This window comes from Gigantopelta aegis, chromosome 8 (assembly GCF_016097555.1).
Source record: "Gigantopelta aegis isolate Gae_Host chromosome 8, Gae_host_genome, whole genome shotgun sequence".
Classification (NCBI taxonomy): Eukaryota; Metazoa; Mollusca; class Gastropoda; order Neomphalida; family Peltospiridae; genus Gigantopelta; species Gigantopelta aegis.
Window position 1 is genome coordinate 37,741,237 of NC_054706.1, and position 15,534 is coordinate 37,756,770.

A 15,534-nucleotide genomic window follows, 5' to 3' on the forward strand; every position below is an offset into this window, starting at 1 on the left:
TCCGTGTGTGTATGGGGGGGGGGGGGGGGGGGGGTGGGGGGTGTGGTGGGCTGCAATAAAGTGTTCTTAACACCAATAGAAACGCAAGTCAGCGCTATAGTTAGTTTGTAATTAGAATAAGATTACTTGCTTACAATGAGCTCTGTCTGGTGCTAGTTTTGATTTAATAAGCTAGTCTGGGAGTGGCAGTCCTTTTGAGCAGTGCAAATGGGATGACATCTCCGGTAAAGGATCACCTCGGGAGTGGCTGTCCTCCCATAGACGAGGCACCAGACAGAGATTAATGGAATCAACCACTGTTTTACCAAATGCCCATTCGACTCTGCACTGTTCAGATATACGGCCCTGTTCATTTATTACGGTTTTGTCGTTCAGATTTACATTTCCTCAAATTATGTACTTGTTCTTGTAGGCCACCGATCATGGATCAGCTCCTCTGTCAGCTGTTACCAGAATATTTGTCACCATCATAGACAGAAATGATGAATATCCAGAATTCCAGAACCTACCGTATATTGTATCCATCAAAGAAAATGAAACTGCAATAACTAATGTAAGGATAATCTCATTTATCTAAAAATTTAGTATATTTACTAAAATTGTAAAATTACAGAATTTTTAAAATCCCCAAAATATTTAGGAAATTGTTGATTTAGATACTAATTACTATTTCTAAGTTCTGTATTTAGTTGGGTTTTTTTTTTTTTTACAATGAAGTAGTTTTTCTTGATCGTGGAGGTATATCTTGGATTTATAATATTGCCAGCTTTGTCATAGTCACAACTGTAATAATGTCCATTGGTATAATACTTTTCTGCAAAACATATTTAAAATGTTATGTTAGCATACTTCACTCGAGAATATTAAAATCATATTGTGAGTAACACCATCATTTCGCCAAGAATATTTGGTACAAATAGAAAGTAATGCCCAAATTAGTACATATATACATGTATATATGTTATTTGAAATTAGTTGCTTGACCCTTTCATACAAATATAATTTTGTGTATGTGAGAGAGAGAGAGAGAGAGAGAGAGAGAGAGAGAGAGAGAGAGAGAGAGAGAGAGAGAGAGAGAGAGAGAGAGAGAGAGAGAGAGTGAGTGAGAGACAGACAGACAGACAGACAGAGACACACACACAGAGAGAGAGAGAGAGAGAGAGAGAGAGAGAGAGAGAGCGAGAGAGAGACAGAGACAGAGAGACAGAGGCTCAAACGTACCGGTGTGTGCAGTTGTGAATGTCTGATATAAATAAAATAAACTGTTTCCGTTTTAAGAAAATTATGTTTACTTCAGATTATAAATGTATCAGCAACTGACAGAGATACCGGACTCAATGGTCAAGTGATCTACAGGTTAATAGGAAATGGATACAACTCTTTCCAGATCGATGCAGTTGGTAAGATTTCGCTATGTTCCATGTAACTTGTCAGTTAAACATAACCATCTGCCGTAAATCAGTCAAACTAAGGAAATCTGAACCAAGGATAAAACTGAAGCAAAATGTCTTTATCTAACACTAAGATAACATTATATTACTGGTACGACATGTGGTTAGATTGGCAAACTAGTAGACAGCTTCGAACTCAAGTAATGAAGTGGATCAAGTAATGTTACTATATAATAGAAACAAACCTCTAAACCACCCAATAATAATTATGCTACATTATGATAAACTTATGCATACTCTTATCTTAATATAATTGTTTTATATAACCATTGAAATCTATAATTACTTAAATAAGACCAAAATGGTGAACAGAAGAAATACATGTATAATAAGTGAAAATAAATCACAGCTGAGGAGTGAGACAAAACAAAGCAAGGTGAGAACCTGGCAAAACTTTTGCTTTCAACCCTAGAATGTTGTACCATTTTAAACATATCGAAGGTGGCTTCAGTATCAAGATCTAGTCTTCCATCAACTAATTTATATAGTTTTCCCCTACATTTTATATAGATGGATCTATATCTACTCTTGGAACACTGGGTTACGAATGTCAAAGAGGGTGTGTGCTGAAAGTAATGGCTCATGATCTGGGGATTCCACCTCTGAATGCAACAGCTGAAGTTATCATTTACGTCAACGGTTCTTATCACTCAAAACCAAAGTTTACCCAGCGTTTGTATGCATCAGAAGTTGCAATAGGAACTCCAAGAAACACTTACCTTCAAGTTAGTGTTGATGCAGGCAATGGTAGTTTTTACTACAACATCACACAAGGAAATAAAGATGGTTTATTTGCTATCGATTCTGACACGGCCGCTGTCTTTGTAGTTGAGGAACCGGTATCATTAGGACAGCACTTGTTTACAGTTACTGCTTTTAATAAGATTACTCCAGACAGCTACAGTTCAGCACAGGTAGGACAATTTTCATCATTTAACAATTCGTCTTTTGTAATGATGTCTGTTGTACACAGTTTGTGTTTTAGCATTTTTGTTCAACATTAAACATGCAGATAAATTGCTTCTTTCAGTTTAATACAACAGGTATTTAAACATGGTGAGGCAGGAAATAATTGGTATATATAGCTAATTATAGTAGTCTCGTTATCATCTGAGTGTCCGGTACTCGGGTCTGGGTCAAGTTTGACCTTTGAGTACTCACAGGCTTTCAAGCAAGATTTTGTGAAAAATAAGGGCTTTTTTTAGGGCAAAATTCTTAAAAAATAAGGGCTATTTTTAGGACTTTTTTTTTTGACAAAAATAAGGACTGAAATTCAATAATCAATATAAAAGAAAAACATTCTGTACTCACCTCCAGGGAGAACATAAATACAAAAGCTAATTACCAACTCAGAAGATCATGCCAATGGTCATCAACAGCGATATTCAGCATATCAATACAACCAGATTAAAGTAATCTGATATGGTGCAAATCCATGCTGAATATGATGCTGATAACCACCAAGATGTCTTCTGAGAAATACATTAATTCAACATATTCATTATCTGAAAGTATACTAAGGCTAGCTTTAATTAATTCCAACACTTATTTTATGTTGCATTTATCAAAAAATGTGAAAATTTGAACATTTAGGATTTTCACCAAAAAATTAGGGCTTTTTTTTAGGATTTTGAAGCTTTAATAAGGAATATTAGGGCTGCTGTCAAAAAATAAGGAAAATTAGGAAGCCTGTACTCGAGTCTAATATTTTGAACTTGTGGTGGCCCTATTACTGACTCATTTCTTATTTGCACGTGAACTTCAGAATGATCTTGTTAGAATTTGCAGATTGTTTTGTCAAATGTATGAGTCAGAATGACAGATGAATAATAATAAAGGAATAATTGGGGGGCAGAACTGCCAAAAATACAATAGAAACGATTTTAATTCGACAGAGAGTTAATTGTTACAACTTCATTCTTGATCTTCCATTCTATAGCATATTTTACTACTAAAAATACAAACAAAAAGTGGTTACCCCTGCACTCAAACAATTGCATTTGTAGACAAATTATAGAGGAATGCATTACACAATGTTATGGGAAGTGATCTGTGTAGTGAGACCTTTGCAAAATATTTAATATTGTCTATTTCTTATTATTTATTTATTTATTTATTAACATTAATATTAATATATATTCATTATTTCAAAATAATTGTTAAATAAAGACTGCTCATCTGATTTTGCTTACCACAAGGTACTTGTGACGGTAGTGGAACCAAAGGTAACCTTCATTAAAATCAAATATGAAGCTCATATAAATGAAAACACTCCACCTCCAGTGATGATTACCGATCTGAACTCTTCTGCTGAGATGGAAGGATCACGTGTGCTGTATCAACTTATAGATGGGCCTAAAGGTACGTCTAAAATACTCATCTGATTCTTCTAATTTCAGTTTCTGCGGTAATATTTAAGTACACAATAGTAGACGTCTTAGTCTTTAACTTTAGTTTTCAATGTACACATTGATGTATGAATAGCCATTGAAATATAAAGGCACAGAGGCTATTTCATGTTGTTTCTTCTTGGGATGTTTAATACAATTTTTATTAACTCTTGATCATATTTAAAAAAACATAATGCATTGGTCTATCTATTGCATTTTCTTCATTTAGGATTTAAAATGACACCAATAGCAAAATACCAAAAAAAAAAGATTTTACCCGATTATGGATAAGCATACTGCACCAGTGATCCTCAAATAAAATATGCTTGTGACATTTATTAAAATAATTGAAATTAAATGTAAATATTTCTTGTGGTTTTTAAATAATGATTGTTGTTATTAAATAATCATGCATGCATACATTTCATGAAAACGTTTAGAAATTTAATTTACCGGTAGAAATTTAAATTGTCTCTTGAAATATAACAAAACAGAATAAACGCCAAAGAATACAATGGACCATATATATATATATATATATATATATATATATATATATATATATATATATATATATATATATATATATATATACATATATATATATATGATGATGATGATGATGATGATGATGATTGCAGACACATTTATGGTCAATGGAAGCACAGGTCGTGTTTACTGTATACGCAGTCTTGATCGCGAGCAGGTAGCACAGTACAGTCTTCACGTAAAGGTGTCTGGAATTCTGTCAGCAAAGACCAGGCAAGGGAGATCAGGTAATGAATGCAGCATTGATTCTAAGTATCGGACGTGAATAATACAAAAAAGATTGCTGTAATAGATATTATAAACGTTATTAACGTATAGACCATTTTAAAAGGTTTTTCTTGAGCTACATGATAAGAAGGCATTTCACTATATATTATGTATCATCAATATCCAACAGGAAATGTTATTCCTATGGTTGTATCAAATTAATCTCTGTAAATTGCAATACAAAGGCTAACGATTCCTTTATAATTTTAGTTAGTTAGATACATCTTAAAATGGTAGCAAACTCAGGATAGTGTCTTTGATATTTAAAGTGACAGACCCCAGTTTTTAAACACTAAGGCATATTTTTCACTATTACAGCTGTTTTTGATAACTGAAATCATACTTTGCTTAGATTTTATTGGTTAGATTATCCATTTCCATATATCCGAAGTGTTTCTCGTCATCCTGGAGTGTTTTTTAATATCACAAAATGCATGTTTTGGTGTTTTTTTAAATACACGTACGTCTGAGAAGTAACAGTAATGGAGTCGAGTTTTAGTCTTTTTTAAGGGTATTTCACCGTATCAACGTTACAGACTCTTGTTTCACTCTGTTGTAACTTTATCCAACTGTTTTACAGGTTTTTAGATTAACTAAACTTAGTGTCTATTTTTACGGGTTGAAACTAAGGTCTGCGATTTTAATGTTGCTGTATTAAATAATCTTTGTTTTGATGGTGTATTATTCTTTCTATATAAGTGAGACGTGATATAGCTGAAGTTATTGTAAAAGTGGATGACGTCAATGATAATTATCCAGTATTCACTCACCCAAGGACAGACAACAATAACACTGTTATATTGGGAATACCAAAGTCAGCTGATCGCAATTATCTTCTAACTACAATTTCGGTAAGTACAACAATATCGGATTGTGGCTATTCACCTAGAACATGGTCGTTGGGAACTGCTAACAACTGTGGCGGGAAGGACAGTTATTAATAAGACGCATTATAACTGAGGGGAGAAGGGCAACTCATATTCTGACGATAATATAATATATAACGCATACTTTGAATGTCTGTAATGTTTCAGCTCATTTTATATTCGAGCCCAAAGCGGTGCACTGCTAATACAAAATAAAACTATAAACGCATTAACATCTTTCCTGGACATAGTATCTTTAAAAAAAAACCTTAGTTTTGTGCACAACAATTAGCTCGAGTCTGAGGAGGGGGATACATTTTGACATTTTGTGTGTACTAGTATTTTAAACACAGTAATTGGTTGTAGAAAATTGACAATCTCTTGCACAGAGTGCACTTTAGCTATATTCTAAAATATAAACAGAATACAGCGAAAGGACACTCGAGTTACATGTTAATGTGCTTGAGCTTTTGTTTGATTTTAGATTACAATTTTTTTTAAATGGAATTCGAAGTCAAAATCGGGATGAATTAACAATTGGGTGCTAGTAGGATTAAGGTGCAGGCGAATTAAATATCATATATATACACCTTTATACATGTTGAGAAAATCTCTTTCAGATTGTTATTCATGGTTTGTAACATTGCAGGCAACAGATGTGGATGAAGGAATTAATAGTCTCTTGAAATTTACGCTGGCTGATGATCAACATGTATTTGGTATTTACAACCCAACAGGCGAGATTGTATCATTGCAGGAAATTGCTAAAGTAAACGCAGATAATATCTTTATCACAGCAATAGCAACTGATGAAAATGGAATGGGTCGATCCAGTTACCTTAGCATGAAGGTAAAAACAAATACACTACACAACTATTAGTTTAGTCACTTGAACATAATATTTGTATAATAAAATAAATCTGTTGTTAAAACTAAAATTATTGTAAAGCACTCGTTTAAAATCGCAAGGCATGGTTGGAGTTCCCGGGACAAATCACAGTATTAAAAAACACCCACTCTCCAAAATAACTGAAATTACACATTAGCAATCACGTTTACTTACATTATTAATAACTTTTATGTTTATATGATTTACCTATGCAAATTGTCACATTTGAGTTGTTACTTTATTAATATAATTATCTTATGAATATAAATAATTAATAAATAAAAACACAAATATAATGCATATTCAATTATATTTACAACATATGAATGATAGGCCTACGTAAGTCATATTGAAAACAAACAGCATAATAGGAGTCGGTGCAAGTAAAAATAAAATGCTAGAGTGCAGGACAATGCACATACTGCACACAATACAGATAATTCCCTTATATTCAGAGCCCTCTCATAGAAAACACACACACCAATAAATATCAACTATTATATTGATAACGCATTAGGCCTGACCGACTGAGTATATGTAACACACACTGCTTCACACAATCACTATAATTAATACTTCAACATACTCTTATACACCATAACGAAGACACAACTTGCCCCCTCGGTCTCCTAGGCTAAATGACACGTGCTACAAACTGCACGTGCAGGGTTAACTTACTGAAACGCCACCTACGGGAGCTACTCCCAAATCAGGGAAAAATAGTTTTTGTCTAATTCACTTGGATCAATTGAGAAAATTATATATATACACACACACACACTGTGCAGGCCCATACGCAGAAATTTATAGGGGTGGGGAGGGGGGGTGCGTAATCGACGCCCCAAAGGGCCGGAATTGTTAGAGGGGTCCGGGGGCATGTCCTCCCGAAATGTCCACGGATGGACCTCGGCAGAATATGGGGGTGCGTACGCACCCCTCGCACCCCCCCCTTGCGTACGGGCCTGCACACACACACACACACACACACACACACACACACACACACACACACCTGTGTGCTCAAAGCAATTGTTCTTTTCAAAACATATTTTTCAGGGGAGTATGACTCAAATCCCATTAAATCTTTTCTCATGACAGTCTAACTTTTTTGCATTATTTTTTGCGCATACACCTGCTAAATATTAAAAACATTAATTATACAACTATTTACTCCCTGTTTACATTATGTTTTTATTTTGAAGTATTATGATTGGATCATGATGTTAGATGTTTAATTGGTTTAAATACTTTTGCTTTAGGTCATAATTCTGTCTGATGAAAAACGGTTTGGTTTCAATGTTGGAATCTCACCCTCAGAGATGCTTGCGGGAAAAGACTTACTTATTGGGTGAGTAATCTTATACCTAATGTTAAAAGTTTAGTTATGTTTTTGATGATTTTGGATGATAGTTGAAATGTTTTGTTTTGTTCTTCACTTACTAAACAATATGACAATACAAGCAATACTGATTCGTGCTTCCACTTAATTAACAATCCAGAAGGCAATCTTGTAGAGTATAGAAGAGAATATTCATATACTGACTTACTTGATTATTCAGAAACCTGAGTGACATCCTTGGCCTAGATGTGAAGCTGGAACAGAGCATACCACACTTTGCAACGAGTACCCAAGATCTTGACACGTATGTATCCCAGACATGCTACACATCGCAAGACACGTGTGTAATACAAATTCACTTAAAGTAATGAAACTGAAATGAACTTTTCTCTCTCTCGTTTTTGCAAACTCAGAAAATAATAAATTTATTGACATTTGTGTGGGATTGAAATAAACGTTTCAGCTTTAAAATTTATATATGTAGTTAAAATGTATATCTACAGAACATGACTTTATATGTTGTAATTATTTGAAAGTTATCGTTATTTTAATATGAAACTTATTATGACTTGTCAGTTGAGTATAGACAGTGTTTGGTGACACCTATCATTTTAATAAAGATGTGTTTCATAGGTGGATTAATAAAAATTTAAATTATCCACGACTTAAAACAATAAATCCCAAACAATTCTGATCATCTATGCTTCGGACCACTAAAGCAGGTAAATAGTAAGACATTTTGGTATTGGTGATTGCTGTCTTCACTGACAGAGACCCAATAGCCTGTATTTTTCGTGCTGAAGTGTCATTAAATTTAATTATTTCTTTTTCAGAACTGACTTGTACCTTCATGCATTTGATAAACTGACAGGAAACGCTGTGTCTTTTGATGAAGTTGTAAAGTATGTCAAAAATAAATACTGTCTCATACCACCAATCATAACCACACTTGTGTTTGATAATCAATATTTAACGAATAAAAATATTTATACTTCTGAGCTTAACATACCTGTAGGAATTACATGTTGTACACTATCTTCACATGCAATTTAGAGTGCGTGTTCATTAGAACTTGAAAGATATTCTATAGATTTGGAATATGCTGTGAAATTTCACCTAATCAATATTACAAAGATCGGAATATTTTATAGTAAAACAGTTATGATTAAAAATATTCTTCTGTCAAGCAAACGATGGACAATACATGTTGAAACCTTGCATCGTTGTCCTCACGGTGGTTTTAGAGCTAATTACTTGGGCTGCTCAGATAAGTTTTTGTAAACTGATGGCGAGTGTGTTCTGTATTGTGATTGGTTAATTACATTCTTTTTCCGGGATCAAATAGACAGTAACACCCTGAAAGCTAATGACGTCATTAGAAAGTGACGTCATTAGCAATTGGAACAGGCGAAGTTGACGATTCAAAGGTCTACTGTTAGAGTGTAGCTAGGTAATTTTTTCAAGAAATACCAAATATACAGTTAGTTCCGTTGAAAAACGATCCAGATTACAATGGACATAACCATATGGAGTTTTTAGATTTGCGGGTGTTATTGTCTATTTGATGCCCGCAAATGTTTTATTTTTGACCTCAGACTAACGCCTTCGGTCAAAATGACATTTGCGGGATCAAAGTGACAATAGCACCCGCAAATCTAAAAACTCCATATGGTTATCTCCTAATTAAAGAGTCTTCATTTGAATTTAGCTGGGAGTACAAAGGGAATAGTTTCCTACTATCAACAAACAGAAATACCGCTGCATCCACAAAGCATGGTCTTTTTATTGTATAACTTACACATAACAGTACTGAAAAATAGCAGCTGAATATTAACAAATACACAGTCACTCGTTTTATATGAAAGCAAATACCATATAATACTTTAGCGTTTCGTAGAAACAGCAGATAGAGCTATTAATTAACTGTAGAAAGTCATGTGACACAGAGGTCACACATTCATAGTTTATGGCAGTAGATACCCATAATCCATAATAAACTGTTGTCCATGGAGACTGTTATCTTAATTGTGTAATCATCAAGGCAAAATAGTGTTACCGATACACAATTAACTCTGTAATAGGCTTGACACAAGCTTATTGTTGTAATTTTATCATAATACCTTTGCAAATGACAATTTACCATCATCACCAATTAGGAGAAATTTTACGAGTTAAGACAATGTCGTTGACAAATTGGGAGAATAAACCACATTACATATGTACCCTAAATTCATCAAACAATCATCATTATTAATGTTGTGATTCAGTATACGGATCAACTCAATGGTCGTAATTGTGGAGTTTTACTGTATATGCGGTCAATATAACGGATGTCATCAACTTGTTTTAACCCTGACTGAACCTTTTTTTTTTTTTTTTTTTGGGGGGGGGGGGGGGGGGGGGGGGGGAGGACCAAACCAAATACGTTGTGTATTTCTTGACTTGATTTTGAGAAAAGAACACCATTATTTATAGTTTCTCAAGGACCAGCCAACTTTAACTTCTTATTACTGGGGTAAAAAAAAAAAATAGATATATGTGGGCTGACAGTGAATACTGTATCACTGTGCTCTACTGGTGTCTTGAAATAATGAGTCATACCAGTGTACAATATCTCTCAAAAAACGAGAAAATATATAGTACAGTTGGAATGATAAATGTTAACAAAATGTGCCTTATCATACGAGTTTATTTTTCTCTTGAAAGTGCTAAGGAAAGACTTCAAGTTGTCCATTATTAATGATAGTACAACGTCATCTTACCTCAAATTAATAAGTGTTAATTGTGTATCTGTAAAACTGCATGACCTTGAAAACATAATAGCATGGTCTGTTGTAAGCATTTCTTTCAGAAATGATGATATTAATGTAACAGTAGTAAAGGGTGCATAATGAGAAGAACCAGAAGGTCAACTATGTAAAAATCGTGTATATCGTTTGAGATGGAACTCCAAAACAGAATTTATTTGTTTAAAATAAACACTTTCCTCCTTTTTAGATTATTGTGAGAGCAAATGTTGAATAGTTTAGAGATATATAAAATAATTAACGAAAAAGCATTTATATATATAAATATATAACTGTATAACATACAAAATAAGTTCATATCCTGAGAATATTGTGTTATGTATGTTTATTATTGTTTTCATTGCAGGAGGGCAAGGGATAAAACACGTGCAATTAATGACATCTTCAAGAGCCACAAGGTATTCAAGATATATTCACCTACAACTCGAGGACCTATGACAGTTACTATGACACCTGGTGTACGCCAGAGGGAGCCGTACCACATCAGCAAAGCAGAGATAGCTATCCTCGCCATTGCTGGAATGATGTTCATTGGCTCTATCATTTCAATAGTAGCCATTATTAAAATATGGAAGAGGTGAACATTAAAAACAATGCATTACTTTAGTGTATTTATAAATTCAATAGTTCCATTTAAAACATACAATCTTGATTTCTGCAGCACTATTACAATACACTGAACAATGTTTATTATATCTGACTGATGTTCAAAATCAAAACGTAATACCTACTGAAATAAAAAGCAATTTTCATTAAAGTATGTTGATAACAATAATTATTTAGAATAGACAATATGAAATACATTTTAATTACAAACCAAGTTGATGTCAGTTCTTGTATAGACATACATCCATATATCTTTTTTTTTTAAATCTATAATATAGCTATTTCAAGTTTCATATCATAAGCAACAAATTTCTTCCATGTAACATTCATTGTTTTTAAGCTGTTAATTTGTATTATATTTTGCAGCGTACACTTGATTTATTATTAAATGCAACATAAAAGGAACTCATAAAAACGTATTATGGAGATTCCAAATTTCAAAGTGACTCAGACTTATGAATTAATCCCAGACATCTTTAATTATTGTTTGAACAAAGTAATTTTCCGTCCAAAATGTTTTACATATTAAAGCTACGCAGCACACAAACCTGCTTAAAATTACTTGTTTCTTGTTACATTTTGGTGATAGGATGTGTGTGTGTGTGTGTGTGTGTGTACATTCATGTGCGTGTGTACATTCGTGTGTGTGTGTGTGTGTACATTCATGTGCGTGTGTACATTCGTGTGCGTGTGTGTGTGTGTGTGTGTACATTCATGTGTGTGTGCATAGATGTTCATTACGTTAGTATTTTAATTTGAAAAATTACAAATATGTCCAAATAATATTTTTTACAAAAACAAACCATTTTCAATTCAAATTTGTTAATTGTGTTTACAAAACGTCTTTGAAATATTTTACAAGAGTATCCCAAAATATAGTTGATGTAAATTGTTTGATACATAAAACATTTTGTTTTTGTCAAACTGAAATGTCATGTACTTAACACGTTTTGTAAATTCATATACTAGTATTTGGCAATTAAACGTTGCTATTAAACAGTGTATAAACATTATTCTTTCTTGTCTTAAATATTTAATGATTTTAAGCTTATTTATAGCATGTACATTATGGTGGATAACTTGCTACATTTTAGACATGAAGATTACCTAGTTCATCAACATTTAGCACAGAAAGTCAGAAACAGACAAACAAACGTACACATTGATCAAGACGGGGGAACAGATGAAGGTTTCAATGAGATAAATGTTGACTCCGATAACACTGAAACTGTTGATAAGTAAGTCTTTTATTATATTATCGTGTACATACCCATTAGCGTATTTAGGCAGGGGCTCCAAGGAGTCAGGACCACTCTATTTTGCCTTTGTATAAGGCGGGGAATCTAGGTCACGAATGCAAAAACAAGATTATAATGTAATAGTTGTTTATTCATTTAATAAATCTGGGCCAATAATGTATTTTTTAAAAATTAACTCAAAATATAATATATCAGTTACCCCTCCAAAAATAATATTGACATTCAAAAAAATGCTCTTAGTTCATGAGAAAAATGTTTCTTTTTAGTATTTGGGGGGGTATGTGGCGATCCAAACATGTTTGATTGAAACAGCTCTTAGTATTCATTCCCTAGCAACCAATACTGCATCCATAAAAACTGTGAAAATATACTAGATACGTTGCATATTGGATCTTAATAGTTTTCTTGAGATGCCTGATACAAAATGCATGTTTAGAAACTATAGGTAATTTCCTTCTATCAATAATCATAGCATCTATAGCAACAAACCGGCCTCGGTGGCGTCGTGGTTAGCCATCGGTCTACAGGCTGGTAGGTACTGGGTTCGGATCCCAGTTGAGGCATGGGTTTTTTAATCCAGATACCGACTCCAAACCCTGAGTGAGTGTTCTGCAAGGCTCAGTGGGTAGGTGTAAACCACTTGCACCGACCAGTGATCCATAACTGGTTCAACAAAGGTCATGGTTTGTGCTATCCTGCCTGTGGGAAGCGCAAATAAAAGATCCCTTGCTGCCTGTCGTAAAAGAGTAGCCTATGTGGCGACAGCGGGTTTTCTCTCAAAATCTGTGTGGTCCTTAACCATATGTCTGACGCCATATAACCGTAAATAAAATGTGTTGAGTGCGTCGTTAAATAAAACATTTCTTTCTTTCTTTTTCTTTCTATAGCAACAATGAAAATACAGCAGTCCGTGTTTGGTTTTTATGGGAAAGGATGATGGATTGTAAAATATATATTTGAGAAACTGTCAGATTAATTCTTCTTTGACAAGCAAAATGCAGTCGAAAAGCAAAGGTCAAAATATAGGGTAAATACAGGGGTATTTAAAAGTTAGGGCTGCTGCATAATTATTTTTTATGTTATTATAATTATAATGATGATGATGATGATGATGGTGATATTATTATTATAATTATGATTATTATGATTATTATTATTATTACAAGCACTGACGTGATCATGGAAACTGATGAGGAATCACAGGATTTTAACCCCAAGACGTACCTCAGGCCAACAAGGATGTCAGAGTAAGTTTTTAGTCTACAACTAAATATAAACAAATAATTATTTTGTCTTCGTATTACGATATAGTTATCATACTATTACAATAAATCTATCATATATTACAACACTATGTCATACAATACCCACACCAAAAAAAAAAATAAAAAAAATAGACAATCTTATTAGATCTTATCAGATCAGTTGAACCTTTGTTGATTTAAACAAATACGATCACATCAGAGTATACAAACATAAATGATGCCAAAGATGAATGTGTTTTCAAAATGTCAATATTCCATGAATGTAAACAAAGGTCACCAAATGCGTATCTTGTGTTTGCTTCATCTGCATTCAAACTAATGGACACTGCATGTTCATGGATGCTGTGAGACTTGGAATTGGTGCCTATACGACGTTGGGCTTCCGTCATTGGATGCATAGCTTCAGAGCTTCAATGTGGAAAACTAAATGTGCTCTAAGGGACAAAGGTCCTGGCTTTTTATAACCATATGCGTTACGTTTCATGTTCAAATCTTTTAAGGTGTCATGGATGTTAGCTGAGTTGCATTTTTGAGAACTGATCCATTTTTACAAATGATGAATTTTTGGGTTTTAGTGTAAGAGCATATCGGATATGACATAAAATGACATTAAAATGAAATAATATATATAATATTGCGTTTAACACATTGATAAACACATTATGTGGGTTTTTTTGTGAAAGTATATTACAATATAGTTACAATATTACAATATACATACAGTATACTATTAGAAAATATTGTCATTATACTATTTAAAATATATTTATCATACAATTACAATATAGTTATACTATTGCAATTTACCTATACTACTACGTTGTAGTTATACCATTACAATTCATATATACTATCACAACATATAGGCCAGGAGCATTAGCCAAAATATAACAAGCACCCGGAAAAAATTAGTAGAAAGCTGAATTTTTCAGGAGAGCTCCAGAAAACCATACTTAGGCCAACATCACAAAGTTCTGCAAATTCTACCCAGTGGCATTTTTAAAATTCAAGATGGCCGCCATTACATCAGAGAAAAATGGGAAAACTCCAAAAGCATCATAACTGCTCAACCACCAGCCTTGGAACAATGATTTTAATGTGTAAATTCATGTGTAAATGTGTGCTGAATCCAATGAAGCTATATACATTTGTCTTGAAGCTGAGTTAATTTGCATAAATCCAAAATGGCCACCAACGAGACTAATATTTGGCTCCGAAATCGAAATATTTGCATAACTTTATAACTATATACTACAGAAATATTATATTTGCATCTATATACTATAAAAGAGATTCCAATAAGCAATTAAAACCAACTTTTGACTGCTCATAATTAGATTATATTACCTTGCGTCTGGAAAGTCTAATCACTAACATCAGTTTCTACATCAATAGCATGAGAATTTGTACAGTGGTGTCCACCACACACAGTACACTCCAACCCTGCCTTGTAACAGCCCCACTGTTTTCCTCCCGCTTGTAGGCACAGGATATAATTTTCAGCACGTTATGGAGCAACAGGCCTGTCAGTTTCGATTGAAAAGGCAGTCCCTCCATGTACTGCCATCCCCATTCAGTTGGTAACAACTGTTTCCCCTGCCATTTCTGGACAGTATAGTATGCTCTAAAGCTATGCTATTTTGCAGCTACTGAAGTTGGAGGGAGTGATTCCAACTTAAAACCAGATGAAAATAAAGATGCTTTATGGACAGATCGAAAATACATGACATAACGATGCTTGTCCAGTGACTTCGATTTAACTGCTCGATATAGCTTTAGCAGAAATAACTCTCCAACACTTGCTATATCATCGTGAGTGCTGTTAGACTGAGAAAAGACACTCAAA

General features: G+C 33.6%; 1 protein-coding gene across 1 annotated transcript in view; it reads left to right on the forward strand.

Moving 5' to 3' along the window:
- Positions 1-15,534, forward strand: part of LOC121379651 (cadherin-23-like) — a 42,143-nt gene that overhangs the window by 21,336 nt on the left and 5,273 nt on the right. The window contains exons 19-31 of the mRNA XM_041508299.1: positions 413-553; positions 1,298-1,400; positions 1,962-2,365; positions 3,650-3,812; positions 4,483-4,617; positions 5,357-5,508; positions 6,173-6,373; positions 7,672-7,760; positions 7,972-8,055; positions 8,585-8,653; positions 10,905-11,135; positions 12,259-12,402; positions 13,590-13,670. Coding sequence (XP_041364233.1) covers positions 413-553; positions 1,298-1,400; positions 1,962-2,365; positions 3,650-3,812; positions 4,483-4,617; positions 5,357-5,508; positions 6,173-6,373; positions 7,672-7,760; positions 7,972-8,055; positions 8,585-8,653; positions 10,905-11,135; positions 12,259-12,402; positions 13,590-13,670 — 1,997 coding nt within the window. The remainder of the gene's footprint in view (positions 1-412; positions 554-1,297; positions 1,401-1,961; positions 2,366-3,649; positions 3,813-4,482; positions 4,618-5,356; positions 5,509-6,172; positions 6,374-7,671; positions 7,761-7,971; positions 8,056-8,584; positions 8,654-10,904; positions 11,136-12,258; positions 12,403-13,589; positions 13,671-15,534) is intronic.